The sequence below is a fragment of the Sprattus sprattus genome (assembly GCF_963457725.1).
Source record: "Sprattus sprattus genome assembly, chromosome: 19".
NCBI lineage: Eukaryota > Metazoa > Chordata > Actinopteri > Clupeiformes > Clupeidae > Sprattus > Sprattus sprattus.
In genome coordinates, this window is record NC_137917.1 from 962,210 (window position 1) to 976,947 (window position 14,738).

The following is a 14,738-nucleotide window of genomic DNA, read 5'->3' on the forward strand; positions in this document are numbered from 1 at the left end:
TACATGACCAATTCACCACAGTGACCAAAACCCTATGCTGATTAGCCACATTCAGGCAAAATTGAAACAAGCCGATGGGAAACAAACGTTTTGACACCAAAATAGCCCATGTCAACGAAGCTAATTGGTGTTGAAGGTTACAACCTATGCCCCTACATTAGTCAATTCAACTACCAACTATTAACTATTAGTTAACTTTAGTTTAACCCAAACTGGCCCAGAGCTCTAAATTCATACTTCTGTGAAACTGAGAGGCTTCATACAGATGTGAGAAGACAGTTTTAGAGGCTTTCGCCAGGAGGATGAATGTAACAATGAAAACCACAGCCAGCAGTTTTCCATAACCACAGACGCACACATACAAACACACACATACACACACACACATACAAACACACATACAAACACACACATACTCTCTCCTACACTTGCAGAGGTCATGAAATTAGAAAGGAGTGCTTCAGTCAGTGAAAGTTCACTGGCAAAAATGGAAAACAATGACTTCAATGACCTTTCAAGTCATACACCACAATCATTACAAAGTCTGTCCAAAAAAGCTTTTTACTGGAGACATTGTGTCACTCTTGCATGACTGCAAAGTATCTTCCAATTTGCCAAACTGCCTCGTGGCCAGCCTGTGGTGGTCCATTGGTAAGGGTTAAGTGGGCACGGGCGGTGCACCGAAGGAACGGCCACACGTGTTGGCAGTGGCCCGCTCTGCCCGGCAAATATTCCACTGTGAGAGGCGCTGAGTGTCATGAGTCCCAGTGACATGAGGTCATCCCTGCGGACGCCAGCTAGCGGGGCGGCTCGCCTCTGCCTGTGCCTGCTGCTCTGACGGGCAGTGGAAACAGGCCGGCTCAGCCACGGGCTCAGACACAGATATTTGGATTGTTCTCAGCGGCCGTTAGGAAACTATTACGGCTCGCAGCAAAAGAGCAGCGTTTCGCACCGGTCAGGAGGGACTACCTCACAGAGACTGTTTGTGTCAGGCTCAATAAACAAACCCCTCTCGCAAGAATGGCAGATTTAATGGAGTGTGATCGCAGTGTTTAGAAATACTAGCTATGGCTTATTAACCTGCTGCATTTCGAGAGGGACATCAGCCTTCAGAGGGCCCACCCCAGTGCTCTGTGGGACATGTAGTTCTATTTCTAAACCCCATACCTTAGTGTTAAAGTGCTTGCTGATGCTCTTGAGGATCTCAGAGTCGATGCGGGTGAGGATCTGGTCCTCAGGGGCGTGGAGGGCCACATAGCCATAGCACAGGATCAGAGTGCTCTTCATCTTCTCCACGTCCACATCGTTCTTGTCCTGGAACACCACAACACCCCAGTCAGCCAGCCCAGCGCTGATCTCATTACGTCTGATCAACTTAACAATCAGGAATGTAATCTAGTACCCTGCTGTTTTCACCAGGTCTAAAACTGGACTTCAACAAATCTCTTCTACACACCCTGGGTCAGGAAAATACTTTGCTGTCATTAGTTTAATTGAGAGCAAAACAAACAAGTGTTTATTTTTCTATTTGTTTATATTTTCCTCTCCTCCATATCAGCCAAATCAATGTGTTGCGTACTTTGAGCAGACCAAAGATCCCAGAGGATTTTTTGAAGGCATCAGATTTCCCGAACTCCTCCAGCTTTGCCAAAGCGGCATCAAGATGGTTGCTGGCACAAAGCCCGATTCCCATTGCAACTCCCTGCAAAAGCAATTACAACACAAACACAAGAGCTCAATGTATCCCCCAATAACCACACTCTGATTACTGATGCAACATAAAGAGGTTATTATATTCAATTCTGATGAAGATGTTCTGAAACTAGGGATTAACTTGAGACAAATGATAGCTCTAAAAACAGACAAGGCTGTGTTTGAAAATTCACTGAAAATGAATTGCATTTGCGGTCACAAGACTTCTTGGGCAGCTGGGTTTAAGGAAGCACGTTGGATGTTATTCAGAGAGAGCCGATGTTGACAGGAAATTGCACTGCATGTCACATTAAACCACTCAAAGACAGTGAGTTTAGTCTGGGGTATAGGCGGAGGGGCTTCACCTCTCTCTCTAGGTTGTCATGGTGACGTGCATTGATGAGGACCTCCTGCAGCTGCTTCTTGACCAGGTCTCTGTTGAAGCACTGCTGAAGGGTCATCCCTATACACCTGTACAGGAAACTCTGGACAAACACAGCGCAGTCACAAACATGCTCTCAACAAAATACATTCATCTGTATAAAACTGTGAACTTTAAAAGGTATTTAAAACAACTGTATACACTAATGCCCGTTTTCTTTTAATTCTACACTACTTATTAAAGTTAATTCAATTTCACAGCAACAGTGTGATTGTGTTTTTATGGTTGTGTGTGTTTGAAAATGGATCACACTAAGTAACTAACTAACACTAATAACATGAGCAAGATTCTAAGTGGAGCGTTCCATGTATAAATTAGTTCCTTCAAACAACAGGTTTTTCCATGAAACTCCTAAATGATTTCATGTCGGGCAGACTTCCGCACAAGAACCTGGGTCTCCTCTGGTGCAAACCACTCTGTTCACGACCAGAAATGTGTTGTTTGCTCTACTGTAGAGCATTTATTGAGCTCTGTGTGAATGTTAATAAGGTATGGTCATCATTGGGATTGGCTGAAAAAGAATGACTGTGTAAACCTTTATGGTGCAAACTGATGGTACCGACACAGAGTATAGAATGGCCCCTTGACTGACCTATAGGCCCTATAGAACCCCTTGACTGACCTATAGGCCCTATAGAACCCCTTAAATGACCTATAGGCTCGACAGAAGCCCATTAACTGACCTTCTCCTCAAGGTAGTGGTTGTAGGTGGACAGATACCGCGTCGCTTCAATGGCCAGCTGACAGCTCCACTTGTCATCAGATATGGCCACCAGGGTCTTGGCCAAGAGCTTGAAACAAAAACATATATATCTTTACCACCACCAGCACCCATAGAAATGCTAAGTCAACTGTCACCAGTTTTTTTCATTCAATTCTATATAATGTATTAGTTAGTAAGTTATGAATATTATTTCATAGTTGATGAATGAGAATGAATACTATTACTGAGAAATGAATAACATTCGTAAAGCAATAGGCTTATAGAGTAATTCAACCACAAGATTGCCAAAGTGAGAGTAGAAAGAAAACCATCTGATAACTTTGCCTTACCAACTATACAAACCCACCTGCAATATACTTTCTTCCCAGTTATACTGGTCTATAGTGTCAGGAGAGGATTCTGTCAAAGAGAGACAGGAACATTGAGAACATGAAAAAAAAAGAGACAGACAGACAAATAGATCATAAAGATTGCTGCTGACAAGAATAAACAGTTCAATAAAAAAACACTTTGTGTGGTCCAGCAGTACATAAAAGTCAACATAACTCAGAACAAGCGATTACATTCAGTGGAACATTACCCAAGGGGCAAGATGTGCACTTTCACAAGGGGATTACAACATAGCCAAAAGTGAGAGAAGATTTCCTTTAAAGAAATATGCCGTGCTGGACTTGTAAAATGCCATTTCTTATAACATCCCCTTAGCGGAAGTATTGTGGTAGAGAGAAAGGGGCTCAATTCATTTACTAAAAATCCATTTTTATGGAAAGCATAAAAATACCTCCAAACTATCAACCACCATGAAATAAATCAGATGTCAAAAAGCTTTCAGAGTCGGTATTTGAGTAGATGGAAGACTGTGTGGGCCATAAACCCAGGGTTAAGATCTGAGTCTGCCCAGTCTGGTTTTGGCAGCGCTGCCGGTGGCCCAGGAGACTCACCTTCCAGCTGAGACAGGAGCGGGGGGATCTCCTTCTGCCACACCTGCTCTGCACTGGGGTGGATGTTGGGAGAGAGAGCATCCAGCAGGCTGAGAGACGGAGCGCCGTGGCCACGCCAGCGGAACGGGAAGGCAGCGTTCACCTGGGACAGATCACATTAAACATTTACAAACCAGCAGCAGCAGCAAGGGCTTTTAATACAGGACTCTTAAACAATAAGCAATTAATTCTACCAAGTAAAAAGGAACATTTCTTTTTCATTAATGGTCTGTTATGGAAGAATATAATCTGACAATCTCAGGTTTGTAGTTTTGAAAAGGAGGCCTGTTCTAAAAAGGTAAAAGGGGCAGAGGAACCATGAGGATCTCAGTAGGAGAAGATATAGCTATATATATTTTTGCGTGTGCATGTGCGTGAGCGTGAGCGTGAGCGTGAGCGTGAGCGCGTGAGCACGTGCATACGTGCATGCGTGCAGGTGCGTACGTGTGTGTGTGTGCGTGTGCTCTGATACAGCGAGTATGTCTGCTTAGGCTGCATATATAGGTTTAATCAAAGCTGCATGGCATCACTTCCTAAAGGCACAAACTTCCATGTCCACGGGACTAATGCGGTCTGAGGAGCGTCTGCTGGCTTACCAGGAGCCTGATCATCAGGACGTACGGGGACGGGAGGTTGGTGCCTGTGGGAGGAGACAGAGCCAGGGTAAAGTCAGGGGAACACTCTCACGGGACACACCAATCTAAAGGCATTACAATTAACGAGTAAATGATTACCAACTACAGCGCGCTCACAGAGAGGCCTAGCTTAATCATCGTCTCCTCCAAAGAAACGATTATGGCTTACAGTTCAGGACCCTGCACACATTATTTCAGTGATAAATATGGCTTTTCATTCAACTAATTAAAAGCAGACACGTCTGGCCCACGGAATGGGCCTTTAATGAAAACAAAATGTCTGCGGCTGCGAGCTACTTCCAGCGGCCGGGTGGAAAAAGAGCGCCTGGCCACTCTGAAAGCGCTGACGTGTCGAAACTGCAGCCACACTCAGGCTGTTTACAGTTTGCACCCTGGGCACGGGCACGGGCCTGGCCTGGAGCCGCAGGAGTGGAAAAGCCCTTGTCACGGCAACGCACACTCATTATGTCATCACCGCTGCCGAGGCTACCTGGGGCGCTGAAGTCGATGGTGAAGTTGAGCTCCTGGGCAGCTCGTTTCTTTCTGGCCAGCAGGATGAGGCTCTTGCAGAGGGGCGTGGTGGCATTGGAATACTGTGCTGGAGTCAAGTAGCCAATCAGCATTGGCCACAACACCTATGGAGACCCATAAAAAAATGAATAAAATAGCAAAAGTTAATCATCTGGAAATAAGTAGTTTTTGTGAACAAATACTCCATGCCGTTTTATGAAGTACATGAAATAGAAAAAGGTGAAATTATTTCACGGTGTGAAATTACGGTTCCATCTCTCTGAAATTACGGTTCCATCTCTTTTTTCAGGGAGATGAAAAAGAGCACCTTATAAAATGAACAGCTACCATTTTTCTGTAGCCGAGACGAGTGCAACAAACATGAGATATTTCAGCAGCTTGTAAACCATGTGAGGAGACATCTTGGCAACATCAGTGCAGTATGTGTTGGTGTTGGGAGCGCCGCTGGAAAAAGGGCTCATATCTTCTGACTGCTGCTGTACTTGGCTGTCAGGCTGAGGCGCCGTATGCCCAGGGCTTCCTGAGATCATCCATTACTGCGTGAGCACTGATGGAGCCCTAAGCCTGCACTAGATCTGTGGGAAAGCTGAACCCTCAGTGGGAGGCCTTCACACGGGAGAGAGATGAGGACTTCTGGCCCTGGTGGCTGATTTATAATGTATCTTTCTTCAGATGACGCTTTTGTCAGCGATGTCCTGAGTGTATTCCAAAAGCACATACAATCTTACTGTCAGTAAGGAAGACAGAGATTGGGGGAAATGGAAGCATGAGAGAGGGTCAAGGGATGTTGTGTTTCTTCACCTCAAATTCAATTACCTCGAGGGTCACATGCACTTGTGAAATTAAATTTGTTTTGCTGTTCAAGTGCAGCTATTCAGTGGCTCAGATATGCAGGAGAACAACAACCAGCCCCATACTGACCCACCATCAAACATAGTCTATGCACTGCTTTGTGAAATAAAGTGAAACATACTGTATAAAGCATGTGGTACATTCCAATTTATATGACATAGCAGGTATGAATAGGGACTGAACCTGTTCATTTAGGGCAGTTTGTCCAATGCCATCAGTAGAGCTCCAGCGAAGCACATTTAGAATAAGACCATTTGGAGAGCAGAGGGGTGATACAGTGAGGAGCAGAGGGGTGATACTACAGTGTGGAGAGTGTTGGAGACTCACGTCAGTCAGGCGCCCCACAGTGGTAGTGAACAGGTGCAGGGTGTTGTCACACATGCTCCTCAAGGCCTCATTCTTCACCTCCTCTGGATCTGCTGGACCACGCTGCCCACGCTACAACCAACAGGAAGGCAGAGGTCAAAAGGCACATATCTAAATGAAGACTGACAGGTTGAGACTGAGCTGAGGAGACACACTCACATAGCAGGTGTCTGGGAGAGCACAGTGCTGAACTATAAAGCGCACCAACAGATCTCCACCGTCCAGCTCCAGATAACCGTGGTGGGCCATGGCACTGATCACCTGAACCACCATTTTTTTCACCTTAGGAGGGATTCATACACAAAAAAATATATTCATATTCATCTCCCAGAAATTCATACTGAGAGACACATACACAACAAAAACATACAGGCATCTTTGTTTGTAACAGATACAGCTCATTACATTGTTGCACCAACACACCGCCTTCCAACAATGTGTTTGACTAAAAAAAGGTGGTCCCAAGAATGTAGACAATTCTGTTCATCACCCACAAAACCATATTAGGCTCTGCATTTTAATCGGTGTATTGAAACTTGAAGAGGCTATTCAGAATACAGATGTCTTTCATTCAAACAAGTCGAATAGGTTTGTTCGTCATGAAAACCAGGATGGTTAATAGGCTACGACTAGAAGACAACAATTAATACAACTAACAAAACACTATAAATATTGCATACAACACTGGACATGGGTTTGCTGCATTACCTTATTGCTGTGGTCTGCCAGTGGCGGTCGGATGCTTGCCAGAATGAGCAGTTTCTTGCTCTCCATGATGGATGCTGAGGGAAGAGGGTGAATCAGCACAGAAGCGCTGCTGCATCACAGACAACACACACAGAAACTAAAGCTGATCTACACACAGAGATTGAGGATTTTTAGCACATTTAACTATACTAGCACATAAAGAATGTTTTTAAACTATGTTTTTAAGCTATGTTTTTAAGACATGACTTTTAACTATGTTTTTTACTATGTTTTTTAACTATGTTTTATTATAGGCTGTTTTAACTATGTTTTTACTGTAGCACTCTGAGATTAATTTGAATGTAGAGTGCGTTAAATGAAATGTATTTATTTATTTTATCTACAATATTGAGCATATCAGCCTTGTGTCAGAATGACTCAGCAGAAGCAGCAGTAAGGCAATAGGCCCTGAGGCAGCACGGCGGGGGGAGATGGGCAGCCCTGTGGTGCCTGTGGCTCTTACTGGAGGAGTTGATGAGGTGTCTGAGGACCGCCAGAGATCCAACTCGGTTCCTCTCGTTACTGTTCTCCAATTTCTGCAGAACGAACACCAGCAGCCTGTCAGGGAAGGTGTTGGCTGGAAAACAAAAAGGAGAAAAAGAGTCAAAACATCGCCTCAGATATCACAAAGCAGGGCTTCTACAAGCTATGCATGTCGGTTTTTTGTTGTTGTCATTTTTTTGTTGAAAAACACCACAGTCATACACCAGACTTCTAAAGCAAAATGAGAATGCTTCTCTTCTCAATTTTCCTATGATTTCTCTCCATCTTCCCACAGGTGTTTTTGACACTTTGTTCATCTTTGCACTGGGCTAGAAGTAAAGAAAACATGAAGACTGAAAACCCTCCTTTCATCCTGCTGTCTGAGTTACATCACTGTTGCAGGTTTGGAACAGTCCCATTTCTCACTGACTAGAACTACATCTCAACGCTAAACAGAAGCTCTGGGCTATAACGAAAGCTTAAAGAGCTCTTTAGACTCCTGACATTTCATATGGCTTAAATGTGTTGCTAGTAAACTATAGCTCCCTGTTAAGTGTGGACTCTGTTTCTACTGAGTGTCACCTAAGAGAGTAAACATTTATTACCCCCACTGTGCCCGTAGCGACTGTGTGTCCAGACTTCTGAGGCCTAACTCAATCCTCCTCACATGACTGCAGGATTACTGCCCTGGTCAACTGATTTTGATTGAGCATAGAGGACACCCTAATCCAAAGGACAGATATGAAGAAACACAGAAATGAAGATGAAATGTGTCCTCAGGTCAGAGCCTACCCAGAATACTGAAGCATCGTAAGACCTCATTGTGGTTCTTCACCGTTGGAGGGTTACTGTAGTCGATGGGCGCACAAATCTGGAATGGGAGAGATGAGGGAAGAATAGTAACCAGCCAAGGAGAGGGATGGTTTCATTCACAAAAGAAGCTGTACAGGCAGATAAGCCAGGATCCCTCCAAATAACAGGGTTCTACAAATAAGTCATCCATGATGTTGCTCCTTCAATGTTCACAGGCAGTTCATTAAACTTATCAGCTGTACCTCTAGGGTCAAGGATCTAAGATCTGAGAGGAACCTTCTTTCCCAGTCGATATCTCACCAGAGGTTCACAGGCTAACATTTCCATTCAGCTCTAGATAAGTTCACTTCAACTCTCACATCTCTACAGCCATTGACAGGAAGCACATCAGTGCAAAACACCTGATGCCCTGTTTAGAAACACTACACATCCTCAGCCTATGTCAACATTTCAAATTGCAATATTGAACCATATTCAAATTGTAAATCTAATTGTAATATTACAAGATAAACAATGAAGTGTTGCGCATCGACAATGATTTGCAATGTAGATGAGTTTAAAGCCTCAAAAGAAAAGTACATAACAGTCAGATTGACAGCCCAGCGCAGTGACACAGCACTGAAACCCTGCAGTTGTGTATGACAGGACACAGAGAGCGAGTGGGTGTGTTGGGGCTGTAACTGATGTAGTCAGTGCTGTATACTTTACCTGCTGGTGCAGAGCCAGGAGCAGGCTGTCCAGCTGAGTCTCCAGCACCCGGCTCCCCATGCTTACAGAAGCATCTAGAATCTGGCACAGACTCTGAAAGACACCACCAGTTTCATTAACACACAGAGGCCAAGAAAGCCAGCAACATGTCATCAAGAGGAGAGTCAAGGGTGAACCTACCTTGCTGATGATGTAATGCTCTGGGATCTTCTTGTAGAGAGAGAGGATTGTGGGTATGAGTTTGGGCAGCTGCTCCTCAAGCTTATCATGCGCCATCAGGTGACTCATGGACCCCAGAGCTTCCGCCACAGTCAGACGCAGCTGGAGCACACAACACAGTCAGGTTTCAAGGTGTCTTAGCCCAGTCCACTCAGCTTATCTGTGCGGCTGACTCCATATCCCACACATCCCAGGGAATCAGGAGAATAGCTCCAGCCCCAATGTGGCTTTGAGTTTTTGAAACATCAAAACAGGGTCCCTGACACTACATTTTAACTTGGTCTTAGCACGTACCATAGCAGATACTTTGTTAATGACCCTTTAGACTATTTACAAGGGGAAAAAATGTAACTGAAAATATTTTACAAAATGCATGAACAATACAACTCTGGTAATTCAAACTCAATGACCAACATGTTAAGGGGTGTAAAACAGAAAGGTGGTCCTCCAATGGTATCATTATTTCCATATTTTAAATTCAGTCTAAAACTAGACGTAACGCAAAGCGTTACAAAATATGACCGCCGAACTGTTCAGTAGGTTTTGGCACAGAATGAGTCATGGTTGTCAGTGTGTTTGTGTGTTTTATGTGTTTTGTGTGTGTAAATTGGTTTGTGTTTCATTTTTATGTATTAAAGGAATTATTTGTGATAGATTTTGATGATTTGGTTATGTAATGTTTTGTGTCCTACTTTTTTGTGGATTGTTTTGGTATATTTTTCTTTTGCAATGTAGTTTGTTAAAACAGGTCAAATAAAGAGGTTTGGAAACAAAGTGAAGTTTCCAACCACCAACAGGTGGCGCTATAGGTGATATCAGTCAGGTATATGAATGCGTTCGGGCTGGATCCAGCGTCCACCCTAAGACATTTTCTCTGGATCAAACAATGTACGCAAGAGTTATAAGAGACTTTGTGTTTTGTGGCAAGCACTGGCAAGTTGGCAAAGTTTGAGGGTCTGTCACGCCCACACCTTACCACTAATGAGAAAATCTTATATAACTTTTAGTCGCCCATGGCTGAAGAGTAACCTGACCACATTTCAAGGCGTTACCATTAAATTTGTCGGAGGAGTTTGATCAGATGTGAGGTGTGCAAACGCCGTCAAAACGCATCTTCCACTCAAAATGGCCGACTTCCTGTGGACCTGCCACCATGGCGTCAAGAGACTTTTTAGTGCGTCCAAGCATGATGAAGACGTGTACCGAATTCTGTCCAGCTACGCCAAAATAACCCCAATGCACAGGTTTTTTTTGCAATGTTCTAGGGGGCGCTACAGAGCCATTTTGCTCCATCCATGGACAAAAACGCTACCGAAGATGGACGGTTACAGGCTTGATGTCCCTGGCAAATTTGGTAATTTTTCGAGCACTTTGTCATATATGCGATTGAGTTATAAGACACTTTGTGTTTTGTGGCAAGCACTAACAAGTTGGCAAAGTTTGAGGGTCTGCCACGCCCACACCTTCCGACTAATGAGAAAATCCAATATAACTTTTAGTCGCCCATGGCTGAAGAGTAGCCGGACCACATTTCAAGGCGTTACCATTAAAGCTGTCAGACGAGTTCGATCAGATGCGAGTTGTGCAAACGCCGTCAAAACGCATCTTCCACTCAAAATGGCCGATTTCCTGTGGACCTGCCACCATGGCGTCAAGAGACTTTTTGGTGCGTCCAAGCATGATCAAGACGTGTACCGAATTCCGTCAAGCTACGCCAAAATAACCCCAATGCGGAGGGGTTTTTGCAATGTTCTAGGGGGCGCTACAGAGCCACTTTGCTCCATCCATGGACAAAAGCTCTACCGAAGATGGACGGTTCCAGGCTTGATGTCCCTGGCAAATTTGGTAATTTTTCGAGCACTTTGACATATATTCGATTAAAACACCAAATTTTTGCTTTTTAATTTTTAACTAGGTGGCGCTATACATGTAATGGTGATAGTATTGGTTGACATGGCCCCTTGACACAAACATACAAGAACAATTTGGCCCTCCAAGGCCCTACGGTTCTCTGGATATTCACCTACAGGCCAGTTGGTGTATAATCATATAAATCAATTTATTGCATGCCCCCCCCCCCGTGAACGGAATTCCACGAAACTTAACGTGCAGTCAGAAGGTGTCATAATGATCCCACACCTCCAATTTCGTGCAGTTCTGACCTTGTCAACTTACAATTAAAATGTTTTACAACACTCCATTTTGGCTTTTTCATTTGTAACTAGGTGGCGCTATACATGAAATAAGTGGTAGTGGAATGGTTGATGTGGCCTCTTAAGACCAACATACAAAAGAAATGTGGTCCTCCTAAGCCCTACAGTTTTCGAGTTATTCACAGAAAACTGAATCGCCCCACCCTCTCTAAAACGGGTCCAGTCCGACGGGGGTGCAACGGATCAAAACGAAAATCAATGGTTCCACGCTCATCTAGTGGGGCTACATGCCCACCAAATGTCGTGCACCTCTGTGTTTCAGTGTCCCGGGAATCGTTGACAGAAAATCGTCAAGCAGATAAAAAAAAAAGAAAAAAAAAACAGAAAAAAAACTCCGACTAAACCTATATGACCGCCGCTGCGCGCTGTCGCGCGGCGGTCATGATAAGAGGAAGATCTTGAAATGACAAAATGAGGCAGCATACTGTAGTGTGAGCTAATTTTGGACACTGCAGAAAGACTGATCAGGGGCCTGACATTCCGTGACTTCTATTTGTACAAAAAGAAAGAAAAGCCCTTCAGCACAAACTGGATTAGCCTAATTGGTGCTGTGCTCTTCCTCGTTAAGTGTACCTTAGGCTCTCGGCTCTGAAGCCAGTTGCAGAAGAGGATGTCGTAGGAGGCGTAAATCTCGCTGGAGAAAGTGTCCTTGCGCACCGTGGGATCCGGAGCTTTGTCCAGGTTGGCCAGGTACTCCAGAATGCTCTCACTGAAGTGCGAAAGTGCTGTGACAGAAGGGGAGAATGCACAGGTACCCTCAGTTGAACTCAGACTCAGTTCAATCCACAGGAGTGGAATGTGCACGCAGGGAGATAACATAAAACACAGCACAGGTGTCATAACATGAGCAAAAGTAAAACATTTAGCCAAGTATGTTTTTTTTTTTTTTTTTTTAAAGGACAACCCTGCCCAAAGAATAAACTCATGGTGACTCAGAAAAATTTAAACGAGTGTCATCATGTTTACTCACCAGAAGAGAACACCCACTTCATATTGTCTTGTTTAGCCATGCCCAGCATTGGCAGCATGGTGCCCAGAATGGCATTGAGGAAGGGAACCATGCCATAAACTACAAGAAAATTTGATTTCTAAATTTTAGTACATGCAAAATACACATTTATGAGCATTCTGCTTCAGACAGACCACATACGGTGCATACTGTTCTCACACAGATTATGCATAAAGCTACTTTATGAGTGTTCTGAGAATACTTCAACTAGCTGTCTTTACATTCTTACAGCATCACTATAACACACAAGAACAGAATGATTTCTGGGATTCTCTTGAGATCTGTAAAAAAAAATATCTAAATGAGATGGATGTCGTTCAAAAGTATAAAACCAGTCTTTAACCCAGTGAATATTTCAGCACTCATTCAACACTGAGCATGACATCTTAAGGGATCCATTCTGCAGGGCACTGTGTCTACAAAAAAGGCTACAAACATGTTATCTGCTTTTGAACACAAACTGTTAAAAGGGCAGGTTGCATATCTCACCATTAGAATCAGAGAGACTGGCTAATGTTTGGACCACAAAGAAATGCGGTAGTACCCCTGGTTGGAATTTGCTTAGGATCTCTTCCATTATATCATTGATGTGTTTGTTACCAACAGCAACCAGAATGTTGCTAGCTGCCTGTTGCCAATCTGGAACCACCTCCTGAAAGGAGGAAAGATACCACAGTTCAGATAATGACATTAGAAACTCTTAATATCATGTCAATAAATATACAGAAGCTTTGTTTTGAACAGATCAGTCCATAAGTATATCTGTTATTAATGTCAGGCAAAAGCTTTCAAGGTGGGGTTCAGAAAAGCGCTATAAAAATATGAATTATTATTATTATTATTATTCTCTCACCTTTGACCTTGTCATTTCATCTGAGGCCAGAGAAATGATGCTCTTGATTCTGGTATAACTGATCTCATTGATCTTGCTTTTCACCACAAGCTCAATAGTCTGTAGTATGACAACTCTATGTCCAACAATGAGCTGGGGAAAGAGTGAAGGGAACAACTCTTGTCATTCAGGTGAGACTGGCTTTGGGATCTTGCATCACCCTGAAGGGTTTGCCAAATCAGACATCTGAGGATGTAACATTAGTCACACAGCTTCATCACATGCTTAGCATCATAGGTTAGGCCTAAGTGTTTCGTCACACACTTCCTCCAGAGCAGCACGGTGCAATACTCCAGGAATGAGCAGATGATCTGAAGTCTTCATACACAGAGCATCAGAGTGACAGCAATCTCACTGGCAACTGATCACAATACTGCCGGATTTCCTGTTTTGCCCTGATACAGGCCACAGTTCACATGACACCATGTGACCTAATCATAAAAACCGCAACATCACCATGACAAGAGAGAATGGCATAAGGCATCTCCCCTGCCTATGGTCTATCGCACTGTGATCAATCAATTAGAAGACACAGCTTGCACATGCAGGAGAGGGACAGAGTGTATACAGCACGTTCTACAGGTCTAATGATATAATGATCATGCCAACCATACAATGGGCTCCGCATAAAATCTGCACAAATGAGCTACACAGACTACACAACAGCTCCTTAAAATAAATTACTATCAACAAGAAAGCAGTGTTCTTTTAGAACCTCTGGTAGCAGTAACCAACCTTAGGGTGCTTCACCAGGTAGTCCTGGCACATGGAGAGAACCCTCTCTGACTGCTGATTGCCCAGGGTCAGTATGGACTTCCGAACCTGCTCCTGCACTAATGAGTCTTTATCATTAGCAGCATCCAGCAACGCCAGGGTCACCTCTGGGTAAGATAAACACAGACAGAGAAGTCATTCACCTGAGCAAAGCCTTAACTTCACTTTATTGTCAATGGTAAGAATGCAAAGGTGGTTCTAAATCAACAATAATCCGTAGGTCAGCTGAGGATGACAATTTTTGAAGACTAGACACTAGTCTAGGACACAGGAACCCCAATCCCTACTAAAAGTTGTGCTGTTACATGTAGGAAGGATGTACATTTGTTGACACATGTCGACTGGACCCAAAACCAAACACAACCTTAACGGCTGGTGATGCATTCATGCCAAGGAAACAGTAACAACATAGGTTTACTCACGGTCCACATCTACGTCCTCCATTTGGCCTGTTGAGAGGCTAACAGTAGCGAATTTAGGAATGCATTTAGGAATGACGTTCCCTCTTCTGTTACCTTCCTATGGATGATAAGAACGTCCGGGTACAGTGATTAACACAGGGTGTGCGTTAATACTTTCAGCCTCCTTCAGGAATCGACTTTATCAACACCCTAAACACTATTAGGCTAACATACGCGAGACAAATTAATCAAATCAC

The 14,738-nt window shown here is 43.8% G+C and overlaps 1 protein-coding gene across 1 annotated transcript in view; it reads right to left on the minus strand.

Annotated features, from left to right (window-relative positions):
* mroh1 (maestro heat-like repeat family member 1) overlaps positions 1–14,416 on the minus strand; it is a gene marked incomplete at its 5' end in the record, with an annotated part of 35,131 nt that extends 20,715 nt beyond the window's left edge. The window contains 21 exons of the mRNA XM_080857344.1: positions 1,168–1,314; positions 1,580–1,702; positions 2,058–2,177; positions 2,818–2,925; positions 3,205–3,257; positions 3,800–3,941; positions 4,435–4,478; positions 4,964–5,108; positions 6,184–6,294; positions 6,382–6,504; positions 6,931–7,004; positions 7,433–7,546; positions 8,245–8,323; positions 8,974–9,066; positions 9,154–9,294; positions 11,979–12,130; positions 12,376–12,474; positions 12,904–13,066; positions 13,268–13,399; positions 14,042–14,187; positions 14,368–14,416. Of these exons, the coding sequence (XP_080713470.1) occupies positions 1,168–1,314; positions 1,580–1,702; positions 2,058–2,177; positions 2,818–2,925; positions 3,205–3,257; positions 3,800–3,941; positions 4,435–4,478; positions 4,964–5,108; positions 6,184–6,294; positions 6,382–6,504; positions 6,931–7,004; positions 7,433–7,546; positions 8,245–8,323; positions 8,974–9,066; positions 9,154–9,294; positions 11,979–12,130; positions 12,376–12,474; positions 12,904–13,066; positions 13,268–13,399; positions 14,042–14,187; positions 14,368–14,416 (2,358 nt within the window). The remainder of the gene's footprint in view (positions 1–1,167; positions 1,315–1,579; positions 1,703–2,057; positions 2,178–2,817; positions 2,926–3,204; positions 3,258–3,799; positions 3,942–4,434; positions 4,479–4,963; positions 5,109–6,183; positions 6,295–6,381; positions 6,505–6,930; positions 7,005–7,432; positions 7,547–8,244; positions 8,324–8,973; positions 9,067–9,153; positions 9,295–11,978; positions 12,131–12,375; positions 12,475–12,903; positions 13,067–13,267; positions 13,400–14,041; positions 14,188–14,367) is intronic.
* Between the last annotated feature and the right edge of the window lie 322 nt (positions 14,417–14,738).